The 25,927-nt window shown below is 42.5% G+C and overlaps 1 protein-coding gene across 3 annotated transcripts; it reads right to left on the bottom strand.

Annotated features, from left to right (window-relative positions):
- Positions 1–1,072: 1,072 nt before the first annotated feature.
- LOC118118428 (rap guanine nucleotide exchange factor 4) lies at positions 1,073–25,326 on the bottom strand. 3 transcript variants are annotated; one of them, XM_035171648.2, is made up of 30 exons: positions 24,631–25,314; positions 20,504–20,646; positions 19,822–19,910; positions 18,693–18,839; positions 13,798–13,870; positions 13,102–13,157; positions 11,616–11,722; positions 11,385–11,506; positions 10,760–10,943; positions 10,101–10,185; positions 9,289–9,349; positions 8,678–8,754; positions 7,927–8,073; positions 7,132–7,226; positions 6,895–6,980; positions 6,361–6,439; positions 5,395–5,545; positions 5,218–5,306; positions 5,082–5,109; positions 4,924–4,999; positions 4,576–4,722; positions 4,346–4,443; positions 3,983–4,108; positions 3,576–3,754; positions 3,358–3,448; positions 3,220–3,270; positions 2,638–2,725; positions 2,463–2,527; positions 2,261–2,315; positions 1,073–2,170 (listed from the first exon to the last, which is right to left on the bottom strand). In XM_035171648.2, the coding sequence occupies exons 1-30, from the start codon at positions 24,696–24,698 to the stop codon at positions 2,043–2,045; spliced, it is 2,991 nt and encodes a 996-aa protein (XP_035027539.1). In that variant the 5' UTR covers positions 24,699–25,314; the 3' UTR covers positions 1,073–2,042. The 3 variants fall into 3 exon arrangements, 2 of the variants coding, with proteins under 2 accessions (XP_035027539.1, XP_047197799.1); XM_047341843.1 differs by lacking the exons at positions 18,693–18,839; positions 19,822–19,910; positions 20,504–20,646; positions 24,631–25,314 and adding an exon at positions 14,674–14,917; XR_004697917.2 differs by lacking the exons at positions 1,073–2,170; positions 2,261–2,315; positions 2,463–2,527; ... (8 more) ...; positions 5,082–5,109; positions 6,361–6,439 and having other exon boundaries at positions 5,395–5,511; positions 24,631–25,326.
- Between the last annotated feature and the right edge of the window lie 601 nt (positions 25,327–25,927).

Genomic DNA, 25,927 nt, shown 5'->3' with positions numbered 1-25,927 from the left:
AGTCATGGATCTTGATTTTAAAAAATCTGCAAATGGAAATTAGGATTTAATGATCTGCATTGTTTTGTTGGCTTAACTACAAGGTGTGATTGAATTTAAGTGGACTGTTGGGCCTATTCATTCTACTGAGAGCCATTCTAGTTCTCTAGTGCTCTAAGAGAATGACTTGAGCCGTGTATGGTGCAGCAGCGAAGATCATGTCGTGACCTCAAGAGACCCACAGAGATCATGTGACAGTCAGTGTTATAGTGCAGCGTTATTCACTCAGATCTAATGGACCATAGAGGAATTACTTTCCCATCTCTAATCCTCATATTGCAAAACAAAGGTATAAGTTTGTGGCAAAGTCTCTTGCTACCCAAGCCACAAAGTTCCATTTACAGAAAAATATTTAGTCATGAATAGCTTGACTATTTAAGAGAGAAATTCCAGTGGTATACAAAAGATGCATCAGAGGCTAAGATATCCAAACTTTTAGACCCTAGTTTGAATCAAGCTCATAGGTCGAGCCGCAAAACCCCTAGCTCCTCCTACATTTCCCATGATTTACCTTGATTTAGACCCTCACTGTGTGGTAAATGCCGATGTCCTTCAAACTCTACAACAACTCTTTTAAACACAGGTCTTCCATTAAAAAAAGAGAAATAGTGTCCTCTAAGTGATGCCACTTGACGATGACTTGACTCATTACCTCCAGAGCAATAGAATATATTATAAACGTATCTCACAGACTGTGCGGCGTGTAAAATAGATGATGAAGTAGCTGTGTGTGTATTAAAGATTATTGTTAGACAGGTTGGACGTGTTGGTGCAACCTTAACTCTGCGCCTTCCGTTCAGGAAGTGATGAAAACATAATTTAGCTCCGCAGCAGATGTCTCCAGTAGCTGAGATCTATTCTCGCTGGATCCAAGTGTTGAACAGACGACTGGCATCACCAAACTTCGGCACCACTTTGGGCAGGACACACTTTTTGAAGAAGGTGATCGGAGCATTTTCACTGTTAAATTAGCTATTTTTTTTATTTACAAGGCAGACCACACAAACAGTACAGTTACAGGCTGCTCTGGGGGAGGGGGGGGACAGTTCTCGACTGACACACCATCACATCAAAAGCTCCTGAGTTCAAAGGAAAACTAATGACACGTCGATGTCAAGAACACACTCAAATTCTACACCCACGGATACAAAAATAAAATTACTGAACACGGACTGAACACAAACCGGGAGATGACGAGATTTCCCCTCAGAGTGCGGGAGGCTCTCTACCGTTTAGATTCGTCACAGTCGCATGGTGACAAATTGGAACACTTTTTGCGATATCATTGGGGCTTTAATCTGACTAATACTCTGTTAAGTAGCTTTGGAATTCTATATGACTAGTTAAGGGACATCGATATTCACCTAAAGGACATTAAATCCTAAAGAAACGCTCGTGTAGGTTATGGAGTAAATAAGTGGGATGTTCATCTGTATATTCCACAGGGGAAAAGAGGAGTCTTCACTACAGTCTGTGGGGTCCTCTGTGTTTTCTGTCTCTGAGTCGGGCCGTCACGAGAATGGTTTTGCTTGACAGGCAGCTACAGTAATATATTGTAAACAAGGCTCATCCGGGGGGGTGGGGGGGTGTAGCACAACATCACAGGACACTCCGATAGAAATCCACTGTATAGAACGCAAAGCCTATGAAGTTCAGTCATGCAGGATATTGATTCAAGTTCTATACATTACAGTTCTATCTAACAGGTCCCAAACAGCAACAGCTAATAAACCATCAGTCTGGGGGGGGGGGCTGAGACACGGCGACGGGAGAGCAGCTAAACAGTTTGTCTGTCCAGGAAGAAGAGGCGTTTAATGGCACAGTATAAGTCCTGGATCCACAAGAGTCCATGACAGTGCTTAAGTCATTTACTGTTGTGATTTGCTACTGATAATTCAAGTTGTATTATTTCTATCCAGGTAACACGTGTGTTTTGTCTTTGTTGTTGTTGTTTTCTAATGCTAACGTCACAGAGAAGGCGATGGCGGTGGGAGGTCTGGAGCTCATGTCCGCCGAGGCTCCAGCCTGTAGGAGAGCTGCGTCAGCGCCCTCTGGTTGTCAATCACGCAGAACTTCCTGACGTAACCCCGCACCTCTGCTTGGTTTTTGTTTGGTTGGCAAATGTCGGGATCTGAAGAAGTGGAGAGGAAGAAGAAAACGTGATTTGAAGGATTTACAATAAAAAGCAGTAGACAAATGGGATAAATAAAGTAGCACTCACTGAAAGGTTGACTTCTACAATGCTTCACTTGCCGAATCGTGTTAGCTATAATACGCTGAGGAAATAAAGAGATAAGAATATTGGTCGAGTGCGAGTGAGGAAAGATATGACACTGTTAAGATACTGATTATTATTAGTACAAATTATTGTTATTATCCTAAAGAAAACTCATTTAGCCTTTTCTTTGCACACAGAAACTCACCATTTTCTCAAAATTGACCATGTTGTCAATAAATGTCTTGTTGCCCTCGTGTGTGAATGTCATATCTGAAAAGAAATACTGAGAATGAATGGCGGCCATGTTTGTCCCACAATGTTTTCCAGGAGACACAGATACGGATGTACTCGGACGCGTCGACATTCACAGTGACTGATACCTTTGAGAAGGAGGGGCATGAAGGGGATGATTGGCGGCTCCAGTTTGGTGACAGTGAGTCGGTAGGACCGGTGGTTTCTGGATGGGTCCTGTTAACAGACAAAGTGACAGAGTTAATACCTAATACATGTAGAGGTTGGTTCACCATGATGATGAAAAACACTATTTGCTTTTCTTTCTCAGCACTGATGATGTGATGATATCGGGTCAGGCAGTAAGATTTTACCTCTGAGATAATGTTTAAAACAACTTTACAGATTTCCATGAAACTTGGTGTAATGATGGGACATGGGCCAAGAAAGAACCCATTAAATTCTGGTGCAGATCCAGGAATTTTTTATCACTAGCTTCAACATTGCGAGATAAGGTTGTCAAGACATTTTTACTAATCTTAATGAATAAATCAGACAGATTTTTATAAGTGTGTGCAATTTGGTGCACATCCAAATGATTATCTGGATCTAGCGGATTTGAAAGTGGTTGCAAATAGGGATTCAAACCCCGTAACTACCACCAGTGTGTAGTGAAGCTGAACTGACCCATTACAGACATAATCAAAAGCCACTTTTGTTTGGGAGCTTACCATCATGCTCTCAAACTCGGCATAGAACTTCTTAAACTTGGAGGGGAGTTTCTGCCAATAAACAGAGAAGTGAGTTTAGCAACAAGAGAATGTAAAGGAGGTTTGAGATCGATGCGTTTCTGGAGGAAGACGTTTTACCTCCCACGTCTGGGTCAGTCGGCTGACAGCTGGGTTGCTCATCCCCATAATAATGGCAAAGAACGAATTCAGGTTTTTGAACTCTCGACAGCTGCAGACAAATAAACAATCAAGCGAGAAATGAAGCGAAGAAATGAAGGAACTCCTCCTCTAAGTGCTTGTGTGCTACAACGACGTGCATGTGAAGCGTGTGACAGTCGGCAGCAGGTCCAACTCACTGCGCAGCTATCTTGATGAACTTCTTCAGGAGCTGGACTCTCTTGCTGAGCTGTCCGCAGAGGCACACCTCAGTGACCACCCACAGTTGAACCTGGTTGAATCTCCGCAGGAACAAGTCCAAATTCGCCGTGGTTCTCCTGAAGCTCTGCCGGCCGAACGTGTGGTAGAGCAGCTCGTGCTGAGGGGAGACGGGAGGAGACGGGAGGAGACGGGAGGAGACGGGAGGAGGAGGAGTAGGTTTAGAGTTCATCTAGTGGACAGGTCCTGTAAAAGCCAACTTTGAGTGAAAGGTTACATATGTATGATCCAAACTGTTATCCGACTATAAGACTGTGCCTGTAACATATTGTAATCTGGTCACCACTGGCCTGAGGTTGTTCTCAGTGTGTATGTGCACGTGTGATACCTCATGTACACAGCTGAACAGCTCCCAGTCATACATGGTCATCTGGTAAGCCAGGTCCTTAGAGCTCATCAGCTCAAAGGTTGACATGGATCCTGCAGTGGGGCCCTCCTGCTCCGGGTGAGGAGTCTGAGACACACACAAAGAACAAGAGCACATATAAATTCACAAGCAAAACAAATATATAAATAGTGAGCCCAGGTTCACACACACATCGGGACACATTTACACATGTGGTTTTGTCCAAGTTTACAGTTATCACATTTCCAACTCCACTTGTTTTTGATATGTTGTTTCTTTGACCAGTATGCTTTCAAATATTTGTCTTTAGTGCTATAAACCAGTTCAATCAAAATGTCTTCTTACCAGACTGCTGAGCTGTCCACGAGAACAGGCAAATAATCGTCCGTTGAGGCTCACAGTCGAAAACACTGACACGTCACTTGGCTTCAACATTAGTTTTTCTGTAACACGAAAGGGAAATCGCTCAGCAGCAGGACCCAGATATGTCCCAACATTTGCACACAGACACCTCGAACATCCTGGATCAGTTTTTAAGGTACATTCATGTACAATAAGCAGCTGAGTGTTCTTACCACCGGCAGAGCTCAGGTGGACCAACACCAGCTCATCTGTGATGCAGAGTTTGTCGGCCACAGCAGCAATCACTTCTCTTCCCGTTGCTGCCACGGCGACCCGGATGGTTGTGTATGTGTGATCGCTGCAGTAGACCTTTAGTAGGACTACACACGCACACAGACACACACACACACACCACACAAACAAAACAAAAATATCCTGAAATACAATTACATGGTATGTGATCACATCTGGTGAATTGATCAAATGTCCAAGATGAAGATTCATTCACACAGAACAAACGAAACAAGTCCTACATTAGATACAATGAGATCATACTGAAGATTTGAATTTTCTGTACTTACTGTCGTCCTGATTCCTAATGGGTTGTTTCTTTTGCAGCCTTTCCTCTCCGTCGCTGAATTGTCGTAATAGGGTTTTCTGTCAAAGTTACAAAGAGCAACATGTGAGTATCTGCATCACTGTGATGCAGCATTTTCTAAAAACACTGGTCTGAACGTACCTTTTTTGTTGCTTTGGCTTCTTCTGAACTACAAAGTAAAAGAAGTGTAGACATAAAGATGCAATGAACACATTTAACTGGGGTTGGAACATAAAACACGGAGAGAAAGTTGAATGCGTGGGAGCTGAAAACCTACTGTAATTTGATGATTTTCTCCAGGTCAGGCACTAAGTCTTTCAGAGCTCTCAGCATCCGAGAGTCATTTGATAGACTTCCGTACAGCTCCTGCACAGAGAGACGGAGAGAAGGAAGCACAGTCATCACATGTGCAAGTGGTGTGATTTACTACTTTTGAAACTTTGCTTGGGTTTACCTCCAGGAAAGCGAGTGCGGCCGGTTCCTCCTGCAGCAGGTATGAGTGTGTGTTGGCCCAGCGCAGGGTGATAACCAGGGCCCTCCTCTTACTGTTCAGTGCATACTCCAACCTCTCCTGCTCAGAGCCGGGTGGGGATACCGCATGGTAGGTGCACACGAGGTTAAAGATGAATACAAATATAGATAGATTGTGGATGGGGCTTTGACCAATAGTCAAAGTGGAAATCATTTAATTTTTTCTCAAAGATGGTTTCTCTCATTTAAGGTAGTTCTTCACCTAAAGACATTTCTGGCAAGATTGGTTTTAATTAGTTATTTGATGCTATTAGAATGGAGTGAAACGTCATGATTGACAGGTGAGACTGACTTGATCAAGCACGTGTGTCGGTGAGACCTTGCTACTGCGACTCCATCCCAGATACTACTGTGAAGACTCTGCCTTCTAAGATGGCAGCGTTCATATTCTGGTATATTTGGGCTTCATTTCCAGAGAGTGGGAAGAAGTGGAGACATGTCGTCCATCATTAGAAACAGCCTGTGGCTGTAATAAATTCACTTCACTGCATCCCTCAATAAAAATGAGGGCAGTGTTTATTGTTTATATTGTGTAATCATGGTTGCAGCCGCTGTAAAACACAAGTAGCTGAGCACTTGCACTTCAATGACTAAGACAACAAGAAAAGACCTTCTCGTCTGGGATTACAACTTGTTACTATGGTGTGAGGAGGTGAGGACTCAGTCAGCAGCTCATTAGTGCTGGATGGCAAACTGCTGCTTCAGCGCTTCCACAAGCAGAGCTGCAACTGGCCCCGCTGACATGCTGTCAACATAACATGTTGGCTACTGTTCTGATATGTCAGTGCACTTGATAAGTGGGTATCACAGATATAATATGAGTTTTAAAAGGAAAATGCCGAAGTACCAGGGCAGAAAGAGCAAGAGAGCGTGAAGGCAGAAAGGATATTGTGCCATGAGCAGAGGACAGAGCTGGCTGTTGGCCATGAAGACACACTGCATGAGGACAAAATCGTCCACTGCTGGGTCTGACAGGAGAGGAAGAGAGGGAAGAGAGTCAGAGGGGAAACAAAGGAAATGAAGTGCAAGAGAATTAGGAGGCTAAAAAAAGATTGTGAAAAAGCCATTCCTTTTATTTATCTAATCTTCCATCTTTAACTGTAATGCATTTGATTTCGGGCCTGCACAACCTCTGATATGTATAACAACATCCGTGTTTTGGGGATTAAGTAAAGGATTAATTTGAGGGTAAACAAAAACATAACTCACAGTGTGCAAATTTCATTAAATAAATCCATGGCCTACAACATAATATCACAATAAACTACCTGGGCTCAACAGAAATGCGATGTTTCAGAGGAAAAATATTATAGTTGAACAATATGAGGAGCTCCCAATATACTACAATTATATGCAATGTATGACACAAGATATCCTCAACAACCATCTTTTAAAATCCAATCCATAATTTTCTTCCGGCTACCTGGATCATTGTGATGTATGTCCATCCTCATGGTCTCCAGGAAGTGCTCAAGAATCTTCTCTGGCATTCCTGATATCACAGTGTACCTTCAACAGTGATGCAATAAAACAAATCAACACTTTAAAGCAAAACTGAAAGAGGGATTGGCACATACGTTTTTTTGTTTACTTCTAGCTACGTCAGTATGTGCATTTGTTGGTTCTACATGCGGACATGTGCTTCTAAACACACACATACTTGATGCTTCCCTGGGTGGAGGCTCGGGGACTCTTCTCTAACACCAGCACGGCTTGTTCGTGTTCTTTCAAACGCACCGTGTTGGCCTCCACATCCTGCAGGAACAACAACACACAACACACAACACAGGGTCACTGCACGTCAAATAGGAAGCTAACCCTGTCTGCGATCACGCCGGTGTGATCAAATCATGTGATGTGTGTTGTGTGTTCTGTGCCAAGTAGAAGAACTTGTTTGTCGTATAGGCAATGTTGTGCTGAAAGACAGATGTCAAACCTTGGCAAAGGGAAACATTGTTTTGATGTGGTGTATGAAGGCTAAATGGAAATCTTATATTTAACATGTGATTTGTATTTAGAGTTATTCTGCATTATATTTTAACCCTATGTTATGTGTCTTTGAGCATTGTTAAAAGCACCATAGAAATTAAATGTATTCTTATTCTTATCCTTCTTCTTCTTCTTATTATTATTATTATTATTAAAGCATGCAAAAACAGCCAGATTAGCCCAGGATTCTAAAAGGTTAAATGTAATACACCTTATATACCAGTGGGGGGAGACAACCATTGTACAGCAGTACCAGACAGTGCAGCATAAAGCTTTGACAGACTGAATAATATAATTTATGGGATTTCCTTTCATTTACAAGGAGTACAGTGGATTACATCTACATTTTGACTTGTAGGTTGACACAGTTGATTCAGTACTGACTCTGTGAACACTTTGGAGTAATTGGATGCTTGTGTAACTCAGTGTGTGTCCCATCAGAGTCAGGACAGAGTCCAGCTCTCACCCTGAGTATCCTGTTGAAGTCCTCCTTGTCCACACGCAGGAAGTGGCAGTTGTCCTCTCTCAGGACAATGGAGGCAGCTCGAGGTGAATCTGTGACCAGGGCCAACTTCCCAAAGTCGTCGCCCTCGTGGAGTGTGCACACAACACCCTGAGGCACACACACACAGACAGACACATAACAAGATATAAACAGAGCTCAAACACAAACAGGTCACTAGTTATCTTAAGGCCTGAGGAAAAATCAGAAAGGAGCAGGAGCACTTTAGACTGGGATGAATCATGTGTGTGTGTACCTATGTGTATATGTATGTGTGTGTGCAGAATACCTTTGTGTATGTACTTTAAAAGTGTGATCAACGTGCGCACACATGAACACGAACAGTGCATGTGCCTGTCTAGTGGTTGTGTGGTGTGAATTTGTGTATGCGGACAATCCCTGAAGCCATTTAATCACAGTGATGAGTCACGAGCAGATTCTACTGGTGGTTCCCGGCCTCACAGGGAAACACCAGCAAACTGCTGCTCGGATCCAAACAGACACAATGAGCAGCAAATCTTAAACATGTAGGTGGGTGAATGCATTCAAGCACATGCACGCATGCGTACACACGCGCACACACACACACACACACACACACACACACACACACACACACACACACACACACACACACACACACACACACACACACACACACACACACACACACACACACACACACACACACACACACACACACACACACACACACCTTGCCATAGATCACCACATTGACTGAGCCCTTCTGGATGATGTACCATGATGTGCCCTCCTCTCCTTGGTTAAACACTGGAAGATAAAGAGGACATGTACACACGTGACTAAACCTCTTATTCATCCTGAACACCAGAGCATTTCAAACCGCAGGCGCTCTCTCCCCCGGGGGGAGGAGAGGAATATCTAAACACACAGACATGATACACATATTTTTAGATATTTTGGAATCTGACTCAAAGTTCCTGAGGACATCATTATCTCCAATGTCCATCGCAAGCAAGTGTCTATAAATAAGTTGTGACATCAAAGGATAGAGATGCTCATCATACCTCATGTGTGTAACAGTATAACAGTAAATAATAAAAACAGGAAATGCTTATTGCTAATTCAGCATGCTTTAATCCCAAAGTGTAGAAATATCAACATATCTTGGGAGTGTTTATTTAGCAGGTCGGCGTTCTTTATTCTTAAAATTCATTTAGCTTCCCAGCCCACGGATCTGAAATCATGTTGTTGTGTGTACACAGAGAAAAGAAAAATAGCTCAAATTGGAGCCTACACCAAAACTGCTACACAAACAAAAATGCATTCAAAGTGAAAACTCACACACGGTTCCAGCTTTTGCATGCGACTCGAAAATCACTACGCTTGCCAGTTCCCTCTTCACCTGCAAAGCACAAAACACAGTTTCCAAATGAAGGTTATATATTGTTTTTTAGCAGATCACAATATCTTTCAATGACAAGATCATAATGAAAGTACAATGACAAAGTTCCTTGTACATTTTTTTTATCGTGCTGTAATTTCTATATATAAGCACTGTATTCAGAAAATGAATGGTGGTCAGTGGGACTAAAAACTAGTCAACCCTGGAATAGTGGTCTGCATTGGTTTTTAATGGGATGTCATTTCTTAAATGTTAAATATTTGACATCACTTAACTCTGTACAACCTAAGCTAAAAGGTTATGCAAGTCAATTAACTGTAATAAATGATAAAAGTACTAAAAATGTTTTAGGACAGGATTTCTCACCATACTTTGCTAAATTAACACATAAAATATACTGATCCAAAGGATTTATTTATAAAAACATTGCTGACTTATTATGTCTTAATTGGTTAAATGTAAGCCCTGTGGTTATGAATGTGCTTCCTGTGATTTGCAATGCTGTAAGAACATCGAGTCGCTGCTCATGTTCATAATCTAGCAGGAAAATCACTTCTTGAGCCTGTGAAGATTCGAGACCTCCTCCACGTGGCGAATGCTTTACCCTTTACCTTGGTAAGAGGATCGCCTGTGACACCAACTTCTCCCTCAACGCTTAAACTCACAAAAAAAAAACTGTGCCATGTGGTTCTGGTGAGTTAAACCAGTGCGGTGCCTTTAAAAAGAGAAGTGGAGCCTCTGGCTGACTCACAGTGTTGGAGAGGTGAGCTAAGGCCTTGATGTGAAGCAGCTCATCGTAGATGATCTCAAGGTCATCTCCTGTCCTCTGACCAGGCCTAGGGAGAGAGACACACACACACACACACACACACACACACACACACACACACACACACACACACACACACACACACACACACACACACACACACACACACACACACACACACACACACACACACACACACACACACACACAGGGGTTAGTCAGAATGAACTCACCAACATCTCATGCATGCACTCCACCACTCATCATGCTGAGGATATTGCAGATGACACATCTTAATGCTAAAGTGGTTTGAAGAATACTCACTATGATAATACTGTATATAACATTCAGTTTATCATAAATGTAGCATACGGTATTATCATCATGTGAAATGATGAAGCTATATAATGGTTTTACATTTGATTTGGTTCTCTACAGTATAAATGAAAAACAGATAATATTGCCATAGAGGAGTAAATTACATATAAAAAGCAGCAGGAAGTAGGGATGGTGAAATGAGCTTCCTTAATTCACATGAATATATGATATATATATTTATATATACATATCATATATATAATTATATCAACTCATAATGTGTTGCTAGTGTAATGTAAATGCACTATAATCGGCTGACTAACGATTTCTTGAGGATCATGCGCAGCAGGGCATCGGGGCCAATCTGAGCGACGAAGAGGATGGTCTCCGGCAGCTCCTCCTCACTCTCCCTCTTCTCATCCTCACTAGGCAACGGCGTGTCCTCCTCGTCATCATCAAGAAAACGGTAGAACAGGTACTTGTCCTGGAAGCCAAGCTCCTGGTCCACTGAAGTGCGAGACGACAAGAACACACGTGTCAAAGGACACATGTAAACATTCAAACAGAGTTCTGTCTTGTTTGTTTTTTATCATCTCAAAACATCATTTCAGAAATCATCTTTGAAGTGTGTGAATCTAATCAAGACTAAATCTTTATATTATATCAATGCTTTAAAACTTGTAGTTAATTTTCCCTCTGGAATTCATTCTAACATTCACTGTGAATGATGTTCAGATTCAAAACCCTCAAATTTAGCCTGCATTTTTTACTCTGAGAAGCACTAAAATCGAATTTATGCATCAAACGATATGCATAGTAATAACCAGCTGTTTTGTGGCAGAGGTTTGGGAAGTCCCTGCAGTACATCATGACAACTATGTGATGTAAGTAACTTAGCAGCATGCACCATGATGAGAAAGTCATAAAAACACCCAAAGTGTTAGCTACCGTGGTTTAGCACCCCTTCCTCCAGCAGTGCCTGCCACATCCCGACAGCGTGGGACCGTGTGAGCACACATGCACTCTGCAGCACCAGCCAGTCAACCAGCTCCGTGCCAACACAGCACTGTCTGCAATACACAGGAAAACACACGGTTACACAAATAGTAAACCGCAGAGACATTAATAGTAAAATTCTGTAAAAATACACACAGTCTGTATGGTTGTAAACAATCCTACCTGTAAGTCTTGAGGTGATACTTCCTGTCTCGAATCATGTGCGGGGCTCTGGACAGGATGGCGTTACGTAGAACCTTCCCGGCTCTCTGCAGTTTCTCTGAGGGAATCTGCCGAACACCAGGGAGGCAGAGTGAAGGGGTGTTAATTGGAATCCAAGAGGCAACACTTACAATCCTTTATTCTTCCTCTGTGCTGCAACATTTATGTAAAACCAATCTTAATCCACATCTAAAAGACTGGAATTACCGCCACGCTCTTTTATACAGCCGCCAACCAGTGCACTTTCAATCCAGAGACATTTTTTTCCAGATTCATATGACCTTTAACCGGTGAAATAGGATGAATTAATCTTTGAGTCCAAGTGACGAGGCAGACTTTAGACATCATGTTCAAGAGGCCGAAAACCTTTAGTGATGCTGCTGTGACTTTGACCTTTGAAAATCCAAATCTAATCAGTTCATCTGCGAGTCCATATTTGAAAGGATTCTCTTGAGGCGTTTGCAAGGACGTGTGGACGCAGCGGCCCCGGGCTGTCCCACCAACACTGTGTGTTTTAATGTTTGTACGTATATGTCTACATGTCCGTCCCATGTATAGTCGCCAGGTGGTGCTTGACTTTGACCTTTGACCTCCAACTTCTAATCAGGTCATCCAACGTTTGTGCCAGATAAAGCAATTTACCAAGTTAAATATCTTCATCTGACAGACTAATGTTTTGGAGAAAATGTCAGTAATAACATAAAATTGACCTTGATTTTGATCGCTGCAAGTGATATATATGGAGCACTCATAACAGGAAACACTGCACACATAGCAAACACCCTGCAGATCACACCTGCATCTCAGACAGAGGAAACCAGCAGACGTGTACACACACACATACACACACACACACGCACACACACACACGCACACAACTGCTATTGAAAACAACAAAGAAAGGCATGCTAATTGAGCAGATGGGATCTTTCTTCTATGTGCATGCATTAGTTAGCATTAGCATAAGTACAGAGGATCACAGCTGTGAGTCCTCACTTGTCTCTTCACAGAGAAAACACACACACCTTTCAAAAATCCATTCTGACATTCTGATTGGTTCACAAACATGTGCGTACGCAGCGGTGCTCGCTTTTATGACACTGTGCTCCCGTTACACTAGGTTCATTATCATGCTCTTCGTAACATACATACAACATACAACATACGTACTAATCAAGTTTCTTCACACATCACTAATCTACTGGGCGATATAATTACATATTTTCGTGCAGAGCTGTCAACACAGATATTCTGACACAAGTAGAGAGGCCTCGAGGAATCAAAGACAAACTGAGGCTGCCCAGCCATGGTGGTTTGGTTCATTCATGCTTTGTGTTTGCCGAGAGGAAAGACCCAGTTCTCAAAAACCAGAGCTTATTTCAAGGATACGGTTATCTTTACTTCCTACACAAACCCAAGACAACTGTGAGGCAGAGTGGGTGGTTACCTTGTTGTGAGCTTTGTTTGCCGAGTCGGAGTTAATGTTTTCTCTGTCTGTGAGTCCTGAGGAGCAAAAACGAGCATGAGCATGGTGCATTTGAAGTCTTCTGCAGAATACACAAACCATTTATTAAATCGCTTATTTGCTAAATGCTAAAGCATGCAGGGAAACAACCTGCACGAGGATTCCTGATTAGGTGGGAAACAGGTATAGAGGATCGTAAAAAAAAGACGACGGAGCACTTGACACACTCTATTCATTAAATAAAACATGAAGAACTCCTTTTTCCTTTTCCAGTAATAAGAGTCATTAAAGCACATTATGCTTTTTTCCGTATCAGCCACATTTACAGTGTTTCTTTTATTTCAGTGTTTGTGTTCATGTTAAATGGACTGAATATATTTAGTGCTTTTACACTCTTACAACCACTCAAAGGATGTTAAAGTAAAAGCCGCAATTCACCCATTCACAGACACATTTATACAGCTGTTTTATACGCAGCGTTTTCTCTATCACACACCATTCACCCACTGTCGGTACAGCCGTCAGAGGCAATGTGGGGTTCAGTATCTTGCCCAAGGACAGCTGATGCAAAGTGGAAGAGCAGGGATCAATTCCCCAACCTTCTGGTTAGTGAACGACCCTCTCGACCTCCTGAGTCGCAATGTGTGAGTATGTGTGTGTGTGTGTGTGCGTGCTCACTGTCATTGTTAGATCCACTCTCCATCGCTCCATAAGGAGGGGCCAACAGTCCAGCCAGGCTCTGACGATGCTTCTAAAAGACAAAAAGTCACACGGGCACTTTCAGCCAGTGTCAGATTTTAAAACATTTTACACCTCAACTGTTGCGATGGGTCAACTCTACCACATCGTCTTCTATAAAGCGTCAAAGTCATTACATGTCGACACACAACCACACAGACACACACACCCACAGCAAATACCCCTCAAAACAAAGCCCTTTGTACAACCAAGATCATTTACATGCAGAACAACTAACATTATATAACACACAAACACACACACACACACACACACACACACACACACACACACACACACACACACACACACACACACACACACACACACACACAGAGCAGCATTTAAACCGGGGTTAATGAGAACTACCAATGCTGCTGTGTGTGCAGATGTTTCTCTTACAGCTGTTAGAATTAATAAACTGTGTTTTCATTTCTACAGCAGAGACATTAAATCCACACAGCAGGTAATTATGAGCCTGAATGTGCCACTGGTCATCTGCAAGGTCATTACCAAGCAACCCATGCCCTCTGAGGACAGACAGACACACACACACACACACAGAGAGAGAGAGGGAGACAGAGTGGACGTCTGTTTGACACAAACACCACTTCTCTGTAACCAAGAGGACAATCAGATGATTGACCAGAGCCCAATATTACAGTCAAATCTATCTCAGGAGGTTTCAATAACAAATATATATAAAAAAAACAACAACAATGTAAATTTACATAAAGTATGACAACTGAGAGTGAAGGATTATGTTCCCCACATGCACAGTCCAGACGACACAGACAGTGGAGGAGCAGGACTCACCTGAGGGAACACACTCAGCTGCCTAGAACCCCAGAGAGCTGCCCTCTGCTCCGCTCCAACTCACACACATGCCACAGGACAGCATCCTGCTCAAAACAAGCTACTCTCTCTATTTCTCTCTCCTCCTGTCACACAGTCGCCTCAGTGTCTCTCTCCGTCTCCCGCTCTCCCTCTCTCGCCAAGAACCAAACCACTCTACCCCTGGCAGGTTACCACGGTGATCTCAGTCGCCGTATGACTGGGCTGCTCCGGCGGTGGAAGAGAAAGAGGGAGGGAGAGACGGAGAAAGCAACCAGAGGAAGTGAATGAAAGGAGTAGTGAGGAGGGAGGGAGCGATGAAAAAGGAAGGAAGCTGGGGAAAAATACATTGTTATGGAAATGTTATTCTCTTTTACTTCGTATACCTCTCTAGACCAGGATGACAGTAGAAAGGAGGTCTGAGGAAGACTATCTTTAAAGTCCCCACAAATTTGTGTTATAATAACAATAGCACAGATGTCCTGTACAACAAGGGCCAAGTCTTCTCCTTCATGCTGAACACTGTTTGACTTTTTACAACACTGTGGGATTTGCAGTCGTGGTGGGTGTGGAAGCAGGACCAGACCAGACAAATGGGTTGAGAGGGCCAGGTTAGTCTTGACCTGCCCTCTGGACTTCATTATATATACACAGTATATCCTACTATACTATAATATACTATATAGTATACTACTGGGAAATGATATATGCATAAATAGACTTAGTCTGCGTCTGTCTGTCTGTTCACTAGCAGGATTACGCACAAACTACAGGGTGGATTACCACTAAACAGTAATGGTCAGGAAACAGCCCAATTCACTGATGGTATTATTGTAAAATCAGTTGGACACATGCATCTGCACGATTAATTTATTATGGCCATTTCTAGATTTTGCAGTAATTACATTCAAAATATAGAGGACGATGTAACTTTACAGTTGAATTAAATTGCAAGGTACTTCTCATACAATCAAATGTTTCAGCTGTAATATTTATATTAATTAAACCCTCAAGTAATACAAAATAGTGTTTGTTTATTTGTGTAGCCTGTGCCATCATCAACTTTATTGTAATGTAGTCATCATCAGCTCAATATTTATTTTTGTCAGTGAGTTATTATGTTCATTCATTTGACTGTGATATTCAGCAGCATGTGTCGGTTTTAATTGCCCACGTGACAAGTAAGGAAACGTATTCCTGTTCCGTTTTATGTCACATTTTATGATTATTTTGCCCAAAACTACCAGAATTAATTACGTGTGCATTTTAAAATTACTTCCCCAGCGCATTTAGAAACCTAAAGGTAAATCTTAATCTTACTTTTTGAATGATTTACCACAGACAGTTTGTGTTCTCATCACTTTACAACCGTATACAACTCTCCAGGATGACTAGGATCTCCAGCTTGACCTGGGACACGTCCAAGAGGGATGAGTGTGCGTAAACCAGCCAGGCGACACATCAGCAGACTGACACACTGTTTATTTGCACATATCCATCAGAAAGAACAAGCTGTTGTACATCTACACCCTGTTTATTCACCTCACTGCCACTTAGTGTTAGAATTATGGAGCAGCGCTTTTTTCTTTCATCCTTTCATCAAACACATGACTACATTCATCCTGAGGCTTTATAGCACTCGCCACACACACGCACACAAATTAACCCAAGCACTTACACACACACACACACATGCACACAAACATCCTTTTACTATGAGCTGAATGAAATCCAAAGCAGGACAACCCTGGGCTATGTTTTCTGCTTCATGTCTACTGTCCTAAAATAGAAAACACAGTGAGAGAACGAGTGCACTTAGGCGACAAACAAAACACTACAAGATGGCTGGCGCCCACGCTTTAATGATCACTTGTTGTCTTATCTTGCTTCTAACATTTCCTGTGGAATTAAATGAAATTTTTTTTCCCCTGTTAATTCATCTAGTAATAATAATATTGAAGAGGTCATTATTTTTATCATAAATTATACAAATAAATTCATGAATGTGTTTAATACTAAATATGTAGGATGTCTAACAGTTTGTTGCTTTTTTCTATTTTTTATTTATTCTCTGTTTCAAATTTGTAAATATTTGTTCAATTTTATATTTTTTAGCATGTTCTGCACTTTTGTCAATGGTGTTTTTTTTTTATTTTAATTAATTTAATTAAAATATACCATAGATTATCAGAGCAGTAACTCAAGCCACATATACATCATTTCGTGCTTCTTTTTTTTTTTTAACTTAGGGAATAAGAATAAAGTTGTCCAACTGCTTTAAAGTCAATGATGTGCTTAGTAAAAGTATCCGGGTGGATTTGGAGTCTGATTTTGAGGTGCAGAGGAGGACACAAAAAATCAATGTTTTGCCTATAATAAGAAATAAAATGTCCTCTTGCAACTGTATTATATTGTGTTGTCACACTAAGTTTAAAGGAATGATGTGTACGTGGAAAAACTAAATTAGGTTTCAATCTAAAAGAAAATAGAACCTTTCAGATCTGACAATGTAAAATAACAGATTGAATAAAGCGCAGAGCCGAGGGTCTGGGTGCTGAGTGGGAAGCAACAGTGAACTGACCCGCCGCTCTGCCAGGACTTCCTCTCCAAGTGAGACCCTGTGAATGGAGATGGTGACCTCAACCAGGAGGCCCACAGAGAGGCAGGGACCACACTGCCAACTCCTAAAGATGACGCCAGAGTCCATGTTACTGAGTACTTTTTATTCTACCAGGAGAGGGTATGATAGTATCTGTTTGCAATATCTGAACTGCTCATCATGAATTAATTTATCTAATATACAAATGCATTTAAAAGTGTTTTAATGATTTAAGTTATATCTGTAATATACCAATAGGACTATCAATAGTACAGATTTTAATGTCTCTCTTTGAGCACAAAATGAAAGATCATTGTTTTTGCATTTTTACATCTATTTCTTACCGTTTAAATAAAAAAGTATCGAGTGGGCATCAGTTGGGTCATGTCCTCTTAAAAAGCATTTTGGTCATGAATGTGTCATTAGTTTCTGAAGAATTGGATCCTATTGACTTTTGTAGCAGTAAAAGTACATATGTAGGAACTAATGTTAATTACTAGAATGGAAGAAGCCCAGAGAGGTTACATTTTACATTTGTTTGTCAGCAGGATTATAGAAAAACTGCTGAACAGATTTCCACAACATCTAAAGATGGAAGTGCGTTCAGATAAAGGTGCGGATGCAGGAGTTCTTTATCCCTTTGAGCATTGTGAGAGCATTTGTATCAATTTCCCAGGGAATAGTTCATGGATCTTGATGAAAGAAATCTGACATATCTGGGGGGACTATAATTATTACTGATATTTATGAGCGTGTGCAATTAGGTGCAGATCCAAATAAAACATCTGGATCAAGTGAATTTAAATGTGGTTTCATAAGGGGACTGTTGGGAGCTGGTGGAGGTTTGTGCTCTTTTGAGAAACATTCTTGTTACACTGGATTTTTGTGCAGTGACCTCACAATATCTGCCATGAGAAAAGCCAGGATTTGACATTCTAACTGTGACCGCTCGGGATACTCAGCAGATTATGAACAAATAAACAGTCTATTTATTAAAATAGTCATCTACGCTGGCTCAACGACATTTCAAAAGATCACCTCAGGCTCCTGTGTAACTGCTTCTCATTCCAACGCAGTAAAATAGGCTCATATCAGTTCATAGATACCTGAGCCACACATCATGATTTGTTTGGTGCATAATGATGCCATAACAATCCAGTGCCACACACACAAAGTATTTACACCATCCCTTCTCTCTCTGTACCTTACACAATTCAATGCTGCATGTCCCCTGAGGTGTGTATCCAATAAGGGGAACAAAAAGCAAAGTTGTGGTGGGCAGCCCTCTTGTGGTTAAAAGCACAATTGCAATGCGTGTTTGTCTCGAAAGGAGTCAAACAGAGATAATGTTGAATCATGAAGTTCCAAACACACTCTCTCTCTCTCTCTCTCTCCCTCTCACCTCCCAGAGGCTCTTGAACTCCCTCTGCTCGATGCGCAGCAGCTCGCTGGTCTCTCTGCTGACAATGGTAGCGTGGCGTGGTGTGTTGTCCAGGATCGACTCCCCGAACGCCGTCCCAATCCCCAGTGAACAAATAGTGACTGCATCCTGCACGCAAACAAAACATATTTGTTCATCTGTCAGTGATATGGTCCTGTTTTATACCAGTATAAACTCACTGAGACACTAGAGCAGTAATAATCATCAATACGTCTAAGGTTTGCTTAACGATCATGGAGAGACACGGTGAACAGACGGATTAATATATGGAAATGAATGCATATGAATTCAAATATGAGGGATTGGTAAACAGAGGCTACTGTAAGGAAAATATCTCTAGACAGGCTAGAGAAATGTAAACACACACACACACACACACAACACAACACACATAGTATATCCACGCTGTACATTGATTTAGACAAATACTCTGCATGCTATGGAAACCTTTTTTCAGCTGTCCAAACTGTCATTTCATATATAGCCACAGAAACTAGGCCAGTGGTGGCACTTTAGGGCGACATACAGTGCATGAAAGGGACATTTCACAATGGGGAGGCTCCTTATCTCTGTCTTTCCCTAAGAAACAAATCCTCTCTCGCTCTCTCTCTCCCTTCGCCCACATGTCCTTCTCCTCCTCTATATATACATTATAACGCTATTTCCAGACTCTCACATTCGGGGTATAAAGCCAGGCCCAGAGCACGATTCTCAACGGACTTGTTTTCTGCGCCATGGCAGATTTGCTGCGGCGTATTTAAGCAGCTGAGAAACATAAACTACTGTAGTAAAACAAAGTCGGCAATGAAGGGAGTCGTGCAGGACCAGCTCTCTAACATCACGTAGAGCAGCCTGGCGCTTGACAGGGAGGGTTATGGTAGAATATAGTACAAGGGGGAATAGGTAAATGGAAGCCGTGAGGAATGTATTTTCGAAACAAATGCGTCCATTAGTGTCCATGAACCAAGATTCATTTGAAATGAATCACAGGATAAACGCAGAACTGACACACAACAGGAACAGAAAGTGAGCAGGTTATTGTGTCTGTAGCTCCAGTCTGAGCAGTAGGAATTGAATTTGATGACGTTACCTGGTGGTTGGCTGTTTCTGACACTTTAACATCCAGGGAACCCGAGAGCACGGCGTACCAGCTGGTGCCGATGTCTCCCTGTCGGAACACTGCAAACAGTGGAGTAACAGCACGTCAGAATACATTCAATACAGTAAACCAGGTAAAACATGTGTGTTTGCATTATACAGAATAAACAATGCAGAAAAGATATCAATTCATGTTTACATTTTCCAAAATATGTTTATTTTCTGTATTATTATTCAAATTCTACATTTTTATTGTATTTGTGTTTTGTTTTTATTGAGATATTTGTCATTAAACTGTTTCAAATGGTTTCATGACGACATCTGGAGTCATTGCCATTTCTTTATGACACACAGATCAGCTGATATACTGGTATTAGAAATGTTTTACTACCTAATATCTGTAGCGGATCCACATTGGTCTGGCTCTACAATACAGAAACCCACAGAGTTCACATCCTCTCACATTTGCATGGTTCATGTGCACATGTGAATCAGCCTGAACACAGTGCTTTGCATTCCAAAGCATCCCACTAAAAGCTCTTAGAAGAAGACATCAAAGATCTCCTGCAGCCTGACTTTCATTCATTTGAACACAAGAGTATAATTCTCTGTAGCGTAGCAATATCTCCTAATCCAACTGTAGCGTGTTTTTGTGTGTGTGACTGTGTACGTACACGTGATGCCTTTCTCCAGGCATTCATAGAAGGCAGAAGCGCAGATCTGCACCAAAAGGGGTGACGGGAACCTCCGAAACGCTTTGACCTCTCTCAGTCTGGTCAGGATAATGTCCACGTCCTCTCCTGAGCGCTCCGAGGGCCTGGGCACAAACACCATTAGCTCTTATATTAAGGGGTCAAATAGATACATCAGTGGTGTTTAACTGCATGATGGAACTTGCTCACTGTGATGGAGGATAGGAAATCAATCAAAAACCTGTAGTGTGCTGTGGAATGGGCTTTGTATTAATGTTAAATATTTGCAATTACCAGTAAATATGTTAAAACATGAAAAATCAGTGGTGTACAATTGCTATCTACGCATTTGTGTGAGTGTCTGTGTGTGTGTGTGTACGTGTGGTTCATTGTTCAGTCTGGTGCCTCAGCGATAACAGTAGAGAGCTGCAGGCGTTACTTCGCTTGGCTCAGACCCCCCACAGGGGTGTTGATGCAAGATCTCATTTGTACGGCAGCTATTTCTAATACGCTTAAATCTGAGCACACACGAGCGCGTCACTGCTGGAAATCTGGGCGAGCGCACACAGACACGAGAGAGCACACGGAAGTTTCATCTGAGAGCTTAAACGTTCGGCTCTGCAATGTGGTGGAGGAGAACTACAGAGCGGGGGGGGGGGAACTAAATCGTATGAGAGTAACACACGCTGCAGTTAGCCCCATTCATTCACTTATTTTCCCTCTGCTCGTGACTCAGCCTTGCATGTGTGTGTGTGTGTGTGTGTTCATACAGAATAACTAATGCAGCGTGGGCTCTTTCCTTCACAGACAGGAGGCAGCCTATCCCCAATCCTCCCTCAGCTCCTTCCTTTCCCCGTCGCTCCCAGCTTTCTTCTTCTTCCTCTTTTTCTTCTGCCTCCACTAAATATTTCTCTGATCTCCATCTCCATCCAGACTTGCAAGTTTTTCTCAGGATGAAGGAAATGAACAAATGTCTCCCTATTTTCTCCTCTCCATTACTGGCACAAACTGCGTGTGCCCCCTCCCATCCATATCCTCAGATATATATCATGCAATTACTATCCCAGTATTTATGTTTTGCAAGCTCACAGGCAGCGGCGACTCCCTCTTTACCCACATGCACATGTGCATACAGAGATAGACACACATATATTTGTGTTCCAAAGCAGCAGATTGTCCTCAGTAGCTGGGACGGTACTCCCAGATAAACAGACTGTGCTTAAAGGGCTGCACTGCCAAACATGTCTCCCAGTCCCACAACATCTGCCATTACAAACAGGTCTTCTTCTTTCTCTTCCTGTGTTTCTCTCCCTTTTTTCTTGTCTCTGACTCATCCTCCCATCACCCACCTACTGCCTCGGTAACTCCAACAGAGCATCGTATCCCACAGTGCGCTGGGTTAATGGTTTCGACAGGGGGATTCCCACTCTGTAATAGGGACAAACACGGAGGTTGACTCTGCAGGGTTAAAAGGACAGCACCAGCACCACCCCTTCACCTCTCCGTCTACAGTGAAACGCCTAAGTCTGTCAGTTCCAATTTTCTGCTCAAAGCCTCGTTGTTTTGTTCTTTCTCTTTTCGTTTGTCATGCATGCGCTCGCTCGCTTCCTGCCTGTCTGGTGGAATCTGCCTCGCCCGTTGGTGTACAACGAATGTGACCTGAGAGCTGTTCACCTTATCTCCCTCTCCCTCCCTCCATCGCCCTTCTCTCTCCTCCTTGACTTCTCCTCTACTCCACCGCCCTCCCCCAGTGCCCATGTCAGCAAAGATCTCAGCTTTCAACCACAAATTATGGCTAAACAAACACACACACACACACACACACACACACACACACACACACACACACACACACACACACACACACACACACACACACACACACACACACACACACACACACACACACACACACTCAAAGGATTCACGAATAGACCACACTGCACAGGAAAACGGAGAGACACCAGAAGGTTCTCCAGAATATTTTAGGAAACCTCCATCTGGGGAAGTAAAACAAAAATAAATCAGTGTTTCCAGACAAATAAATCATTGGCTGACCAAAATGTCAACACAAACATGTTTCCTGTTGTGGCAGATTAAAATGTAACTGTAGCAGAGTTCTTTCAGCACCAATCTGCATCACCACTAACAACCTGGGATCCTGTTAAAACACTGAATATCCATCACTATATACACTCTTCAATTTACTCTTTTAAAAACAAGTCATCAAATTACTCATCCAGCCCTTGACATCTTTGCAAATTAACCTACATGTTCCATGGAGGAAACATTAGTTTTAACTTAGAAGCCCAATGGGTTTATCCTGGTATGTCGTCAGAAAGTGTGAGAACTGCCAATGTGTGTGTGTGTGTGTGTGTGTGTGTGTGTGTGTGTGTGTGTGTGTGTGTGTGTGTGTGTGTGTGTGTGTGTGTGTGTGTGTGTGTGTGTGTGTGTGTGTGGGGCTGTGAATGTGTTGACTGGGCTGTCTTTTACCTTGCTGGGGCGGCACTGAACAAAACAAATCAGATCTTATCTCACATACTTCACACTCACTTGCAATAAATGTCTTCGGACAGATATATCAGTATCTTAACCTCGTGTCTCCCACCTTACTCTCCCCCCCTCCCTGCCTCTAATTCCTCACTCGCTCACATCAACAGATACTGTAGATGAAAGCTCCCAAACACACACACACACAAACACACACACATAGACCGCTGGATATTGATTGAATAAGAGGCGCATATAGCTGAGGAGCAGCCGGTGCTCGATAATAACATCCTGTCCGGGCTCCTCTTCTGACTTAACCTGCTCTTACTGACACCCACTGCTTATGGGCTGCATTTGATTTAAGATATATTTATATATTGTTCAGTGTTTGGCGGATGCTGTCATCTAAAACTCCAGATTTGTCGACATAGCATAATAAGACACACCCATCACACAATAATATTGTGTTCATTATATTTTACAGAAATCTAAAGCTGAAAAAGATTATTTCGACTGATCATTTACTCAATCGACAGAAAACTTATTGGCTTTAATGTTTATTTTAAGTCTTTACAGACATCAAAACTGCCCACGGTTTTAGAGGGTTCAGCTTCTCAAATGTGAATATTCAGTGATTTTATAATACTAAAGTGAACTGAGAGGTGTTTGGAGATGCCACCTTCTCCTTGTGCTTTTTCAAACTTGCGGATTAATCAAAAAGAATGTGAATCTTTAGCTGCAACTACTTTTTATGAATGACAAAATAGAAGTGCATGCACCCACTCTTATTCCAGGTGAGGATGAGCAGACAAGATGGTAGCTTCTGGTTGCCAGGGGTAACACGAGGATGTGTCACAGTGAGGTGTGTTCAGAATGTGTGGGTGTGTGAGCAGTGGGGTGTATGTCTTAGATCATTGATTTGTCTTTAGGTGTGAGATGTATCATCTGCCCACTTCTAGTAATTGGTGCACAGTTGCCTTTTCATTTAGTCATTGAAAGCCAGTCATCTCTCCTGGATAAGAGGCATAAACCCTTTGTGTCAACAGAGGCTCAAATCCTACAGCAACCATTAGAGGTTGATCATCATCCTGTAAAATGATTGGTTCAGGTACTGCTACCTGTTCTGTTCAGTCGGAGCAGACAAACTGGGAAATGTGGGGAAACTGTGCTTCCCTGATCCTTATTTCCATGTGATGACTAACGCACACGCCCCAGTGGTGTATTCTTTACAGTGAAGCTGTTTGATTTAAGCACACAGACATAAACCATGTGCGCCTCATCAGCCATCTTCCACAGCACAGACGTGTCAGTGAACCTCGAAGCCACCAACGCCTTTTTGACCGAGGAGATCGAAAAGCAGGGATTTCATACAAAGGTGTAAGATGATGTTGCTCTGCAGCTTTTGCCATTAGTCGATGAGGAGTGTGCATCCGCTGAGAACCACAGGAGGGTTCGACATGACACGATATTACGCTATTACTGCGCGCACACGCACACACACACACACACACACACGCACGCAGCAATCGCCGGTTCCCGACGAATCACGTTGACGCGGATGAATGAAGGAGAAAACAGTGTGATCGTGTGTGTGGAGCTGCACCGCGGAGCCGACTCACCTTTTGTCCAGGCAGCAGATCCACTCCGCCGCAGGAGCCGAGGTGGGGGACGTCTGCACCGCGACCATCTTCCCTGGTTGGTGTGTGCTGATGCTACCGGAGGAGGCTCTCCCGGTTTGTCGGTGGTCGTTACTGGATGTGAACTCCCCGCCCCTCCGCTGCTGCTGATGCTGCTGCTGATGCTGCTGCTGATGATGCTGGCGATGATGATGATGATGATGATGATGCCTTTACCCAGGCATGCAGATGACTTGTGTCAGTCTGCCTGAGTGGGCTTTGTGAGGGCAACTGGAGGGCTCACACACACACACACACAGCAGCACAACACACTGACACACACACACACACACTGTGGTGCATGCATCAGGGAGCTACTAGACATGTTACTGTCTATACGGCCAAGAGAATGCAACATGTCAGTAGTTGCAGGAAAGTCTATTGTTGTGTGTGAGCAATGACAACAACTGGAGAAAATCTAATACAGAAAACATGTTTTACTTATCGCATTTATAAACATTTATCGCAGTATGTTTATCATGCCTTCTGAGTCACTCAGGTGTTGCTAGTAACACCAACATGTCATTGGTCTTTTCTATGACCAGGAGTCTGGATCTACAGGTTTCTTCCAGTTAATGAGGGAGTTTTTCTCTTTTTTCGTGCCTTGAGATCATGGATATTGTGATTTGGCGCTATACAAATAAAATTTAAAATTTTATTCAAATCAATAGAGAACATTTTGAGATGACACATTCACCGGTATACGCTACAAACTAGAATGGCACTCAGTAGAGCACGTACCACTGCCAAGAACCAACAGTTCTCTTTATGGAACCAAGCTGCACCAAATTGGACAGAATCAAAGATATCTCTGCTCTTAATATACCAGATTATTTTTAAAAATTAAGATCAATTCATTATTTCATGGGAAATTTGTTTAAATGTCAAAAGAACACCAATGTCGCAATGTTGAAGAAAGTGGACATAAAATTCTCGTGTTTTCCCCTTTGTCCAGATCTGCTCCAAGGTTTAATGGGTTCTTTCTTGACCCATCCTTCCACCAGGTTTCACGGAACTATGTGCAGTAATCCTGCTGATAAACAAAGGGGCAGGGGTGACAGCATAGCCTCCTTGGCAGAGGTAATATTTATAAATCAGTAATGAATTCCTTGGCTCACTCTCAGACGCTTGAGTGCAACAGAGCCTATTCTCAGTGTTATTAGTAACACCAGTGCTTTTTCTTGCAGCGACAGGGAAAATGTCTACACTTAAAAAGGCCTATTGGATGGACATTGTTGTT

The sequence above is a fragment of the Hippoglossus stenolepis genome, chromosome 11 (assembly GCF_022539355.2).
Source record: "Hippoglossus stenolepis isolate QCI-W04-F060 chromosome 11, HSTE1.2, whole genome shotgun sequence".
In the NCBI taxonomy this organism is placed as follows: Eukaryota; Metazoa; Chordata; class Actinopteri; order Pleuronectiformes; family Pleuronectidae; genus Hippoglossus; species Hippoglossus stenolepis.
Note: the sequence above shows the minus strand (reverse complement) of the source record. Positions and strands in the feature narration are given on the sequence as shown.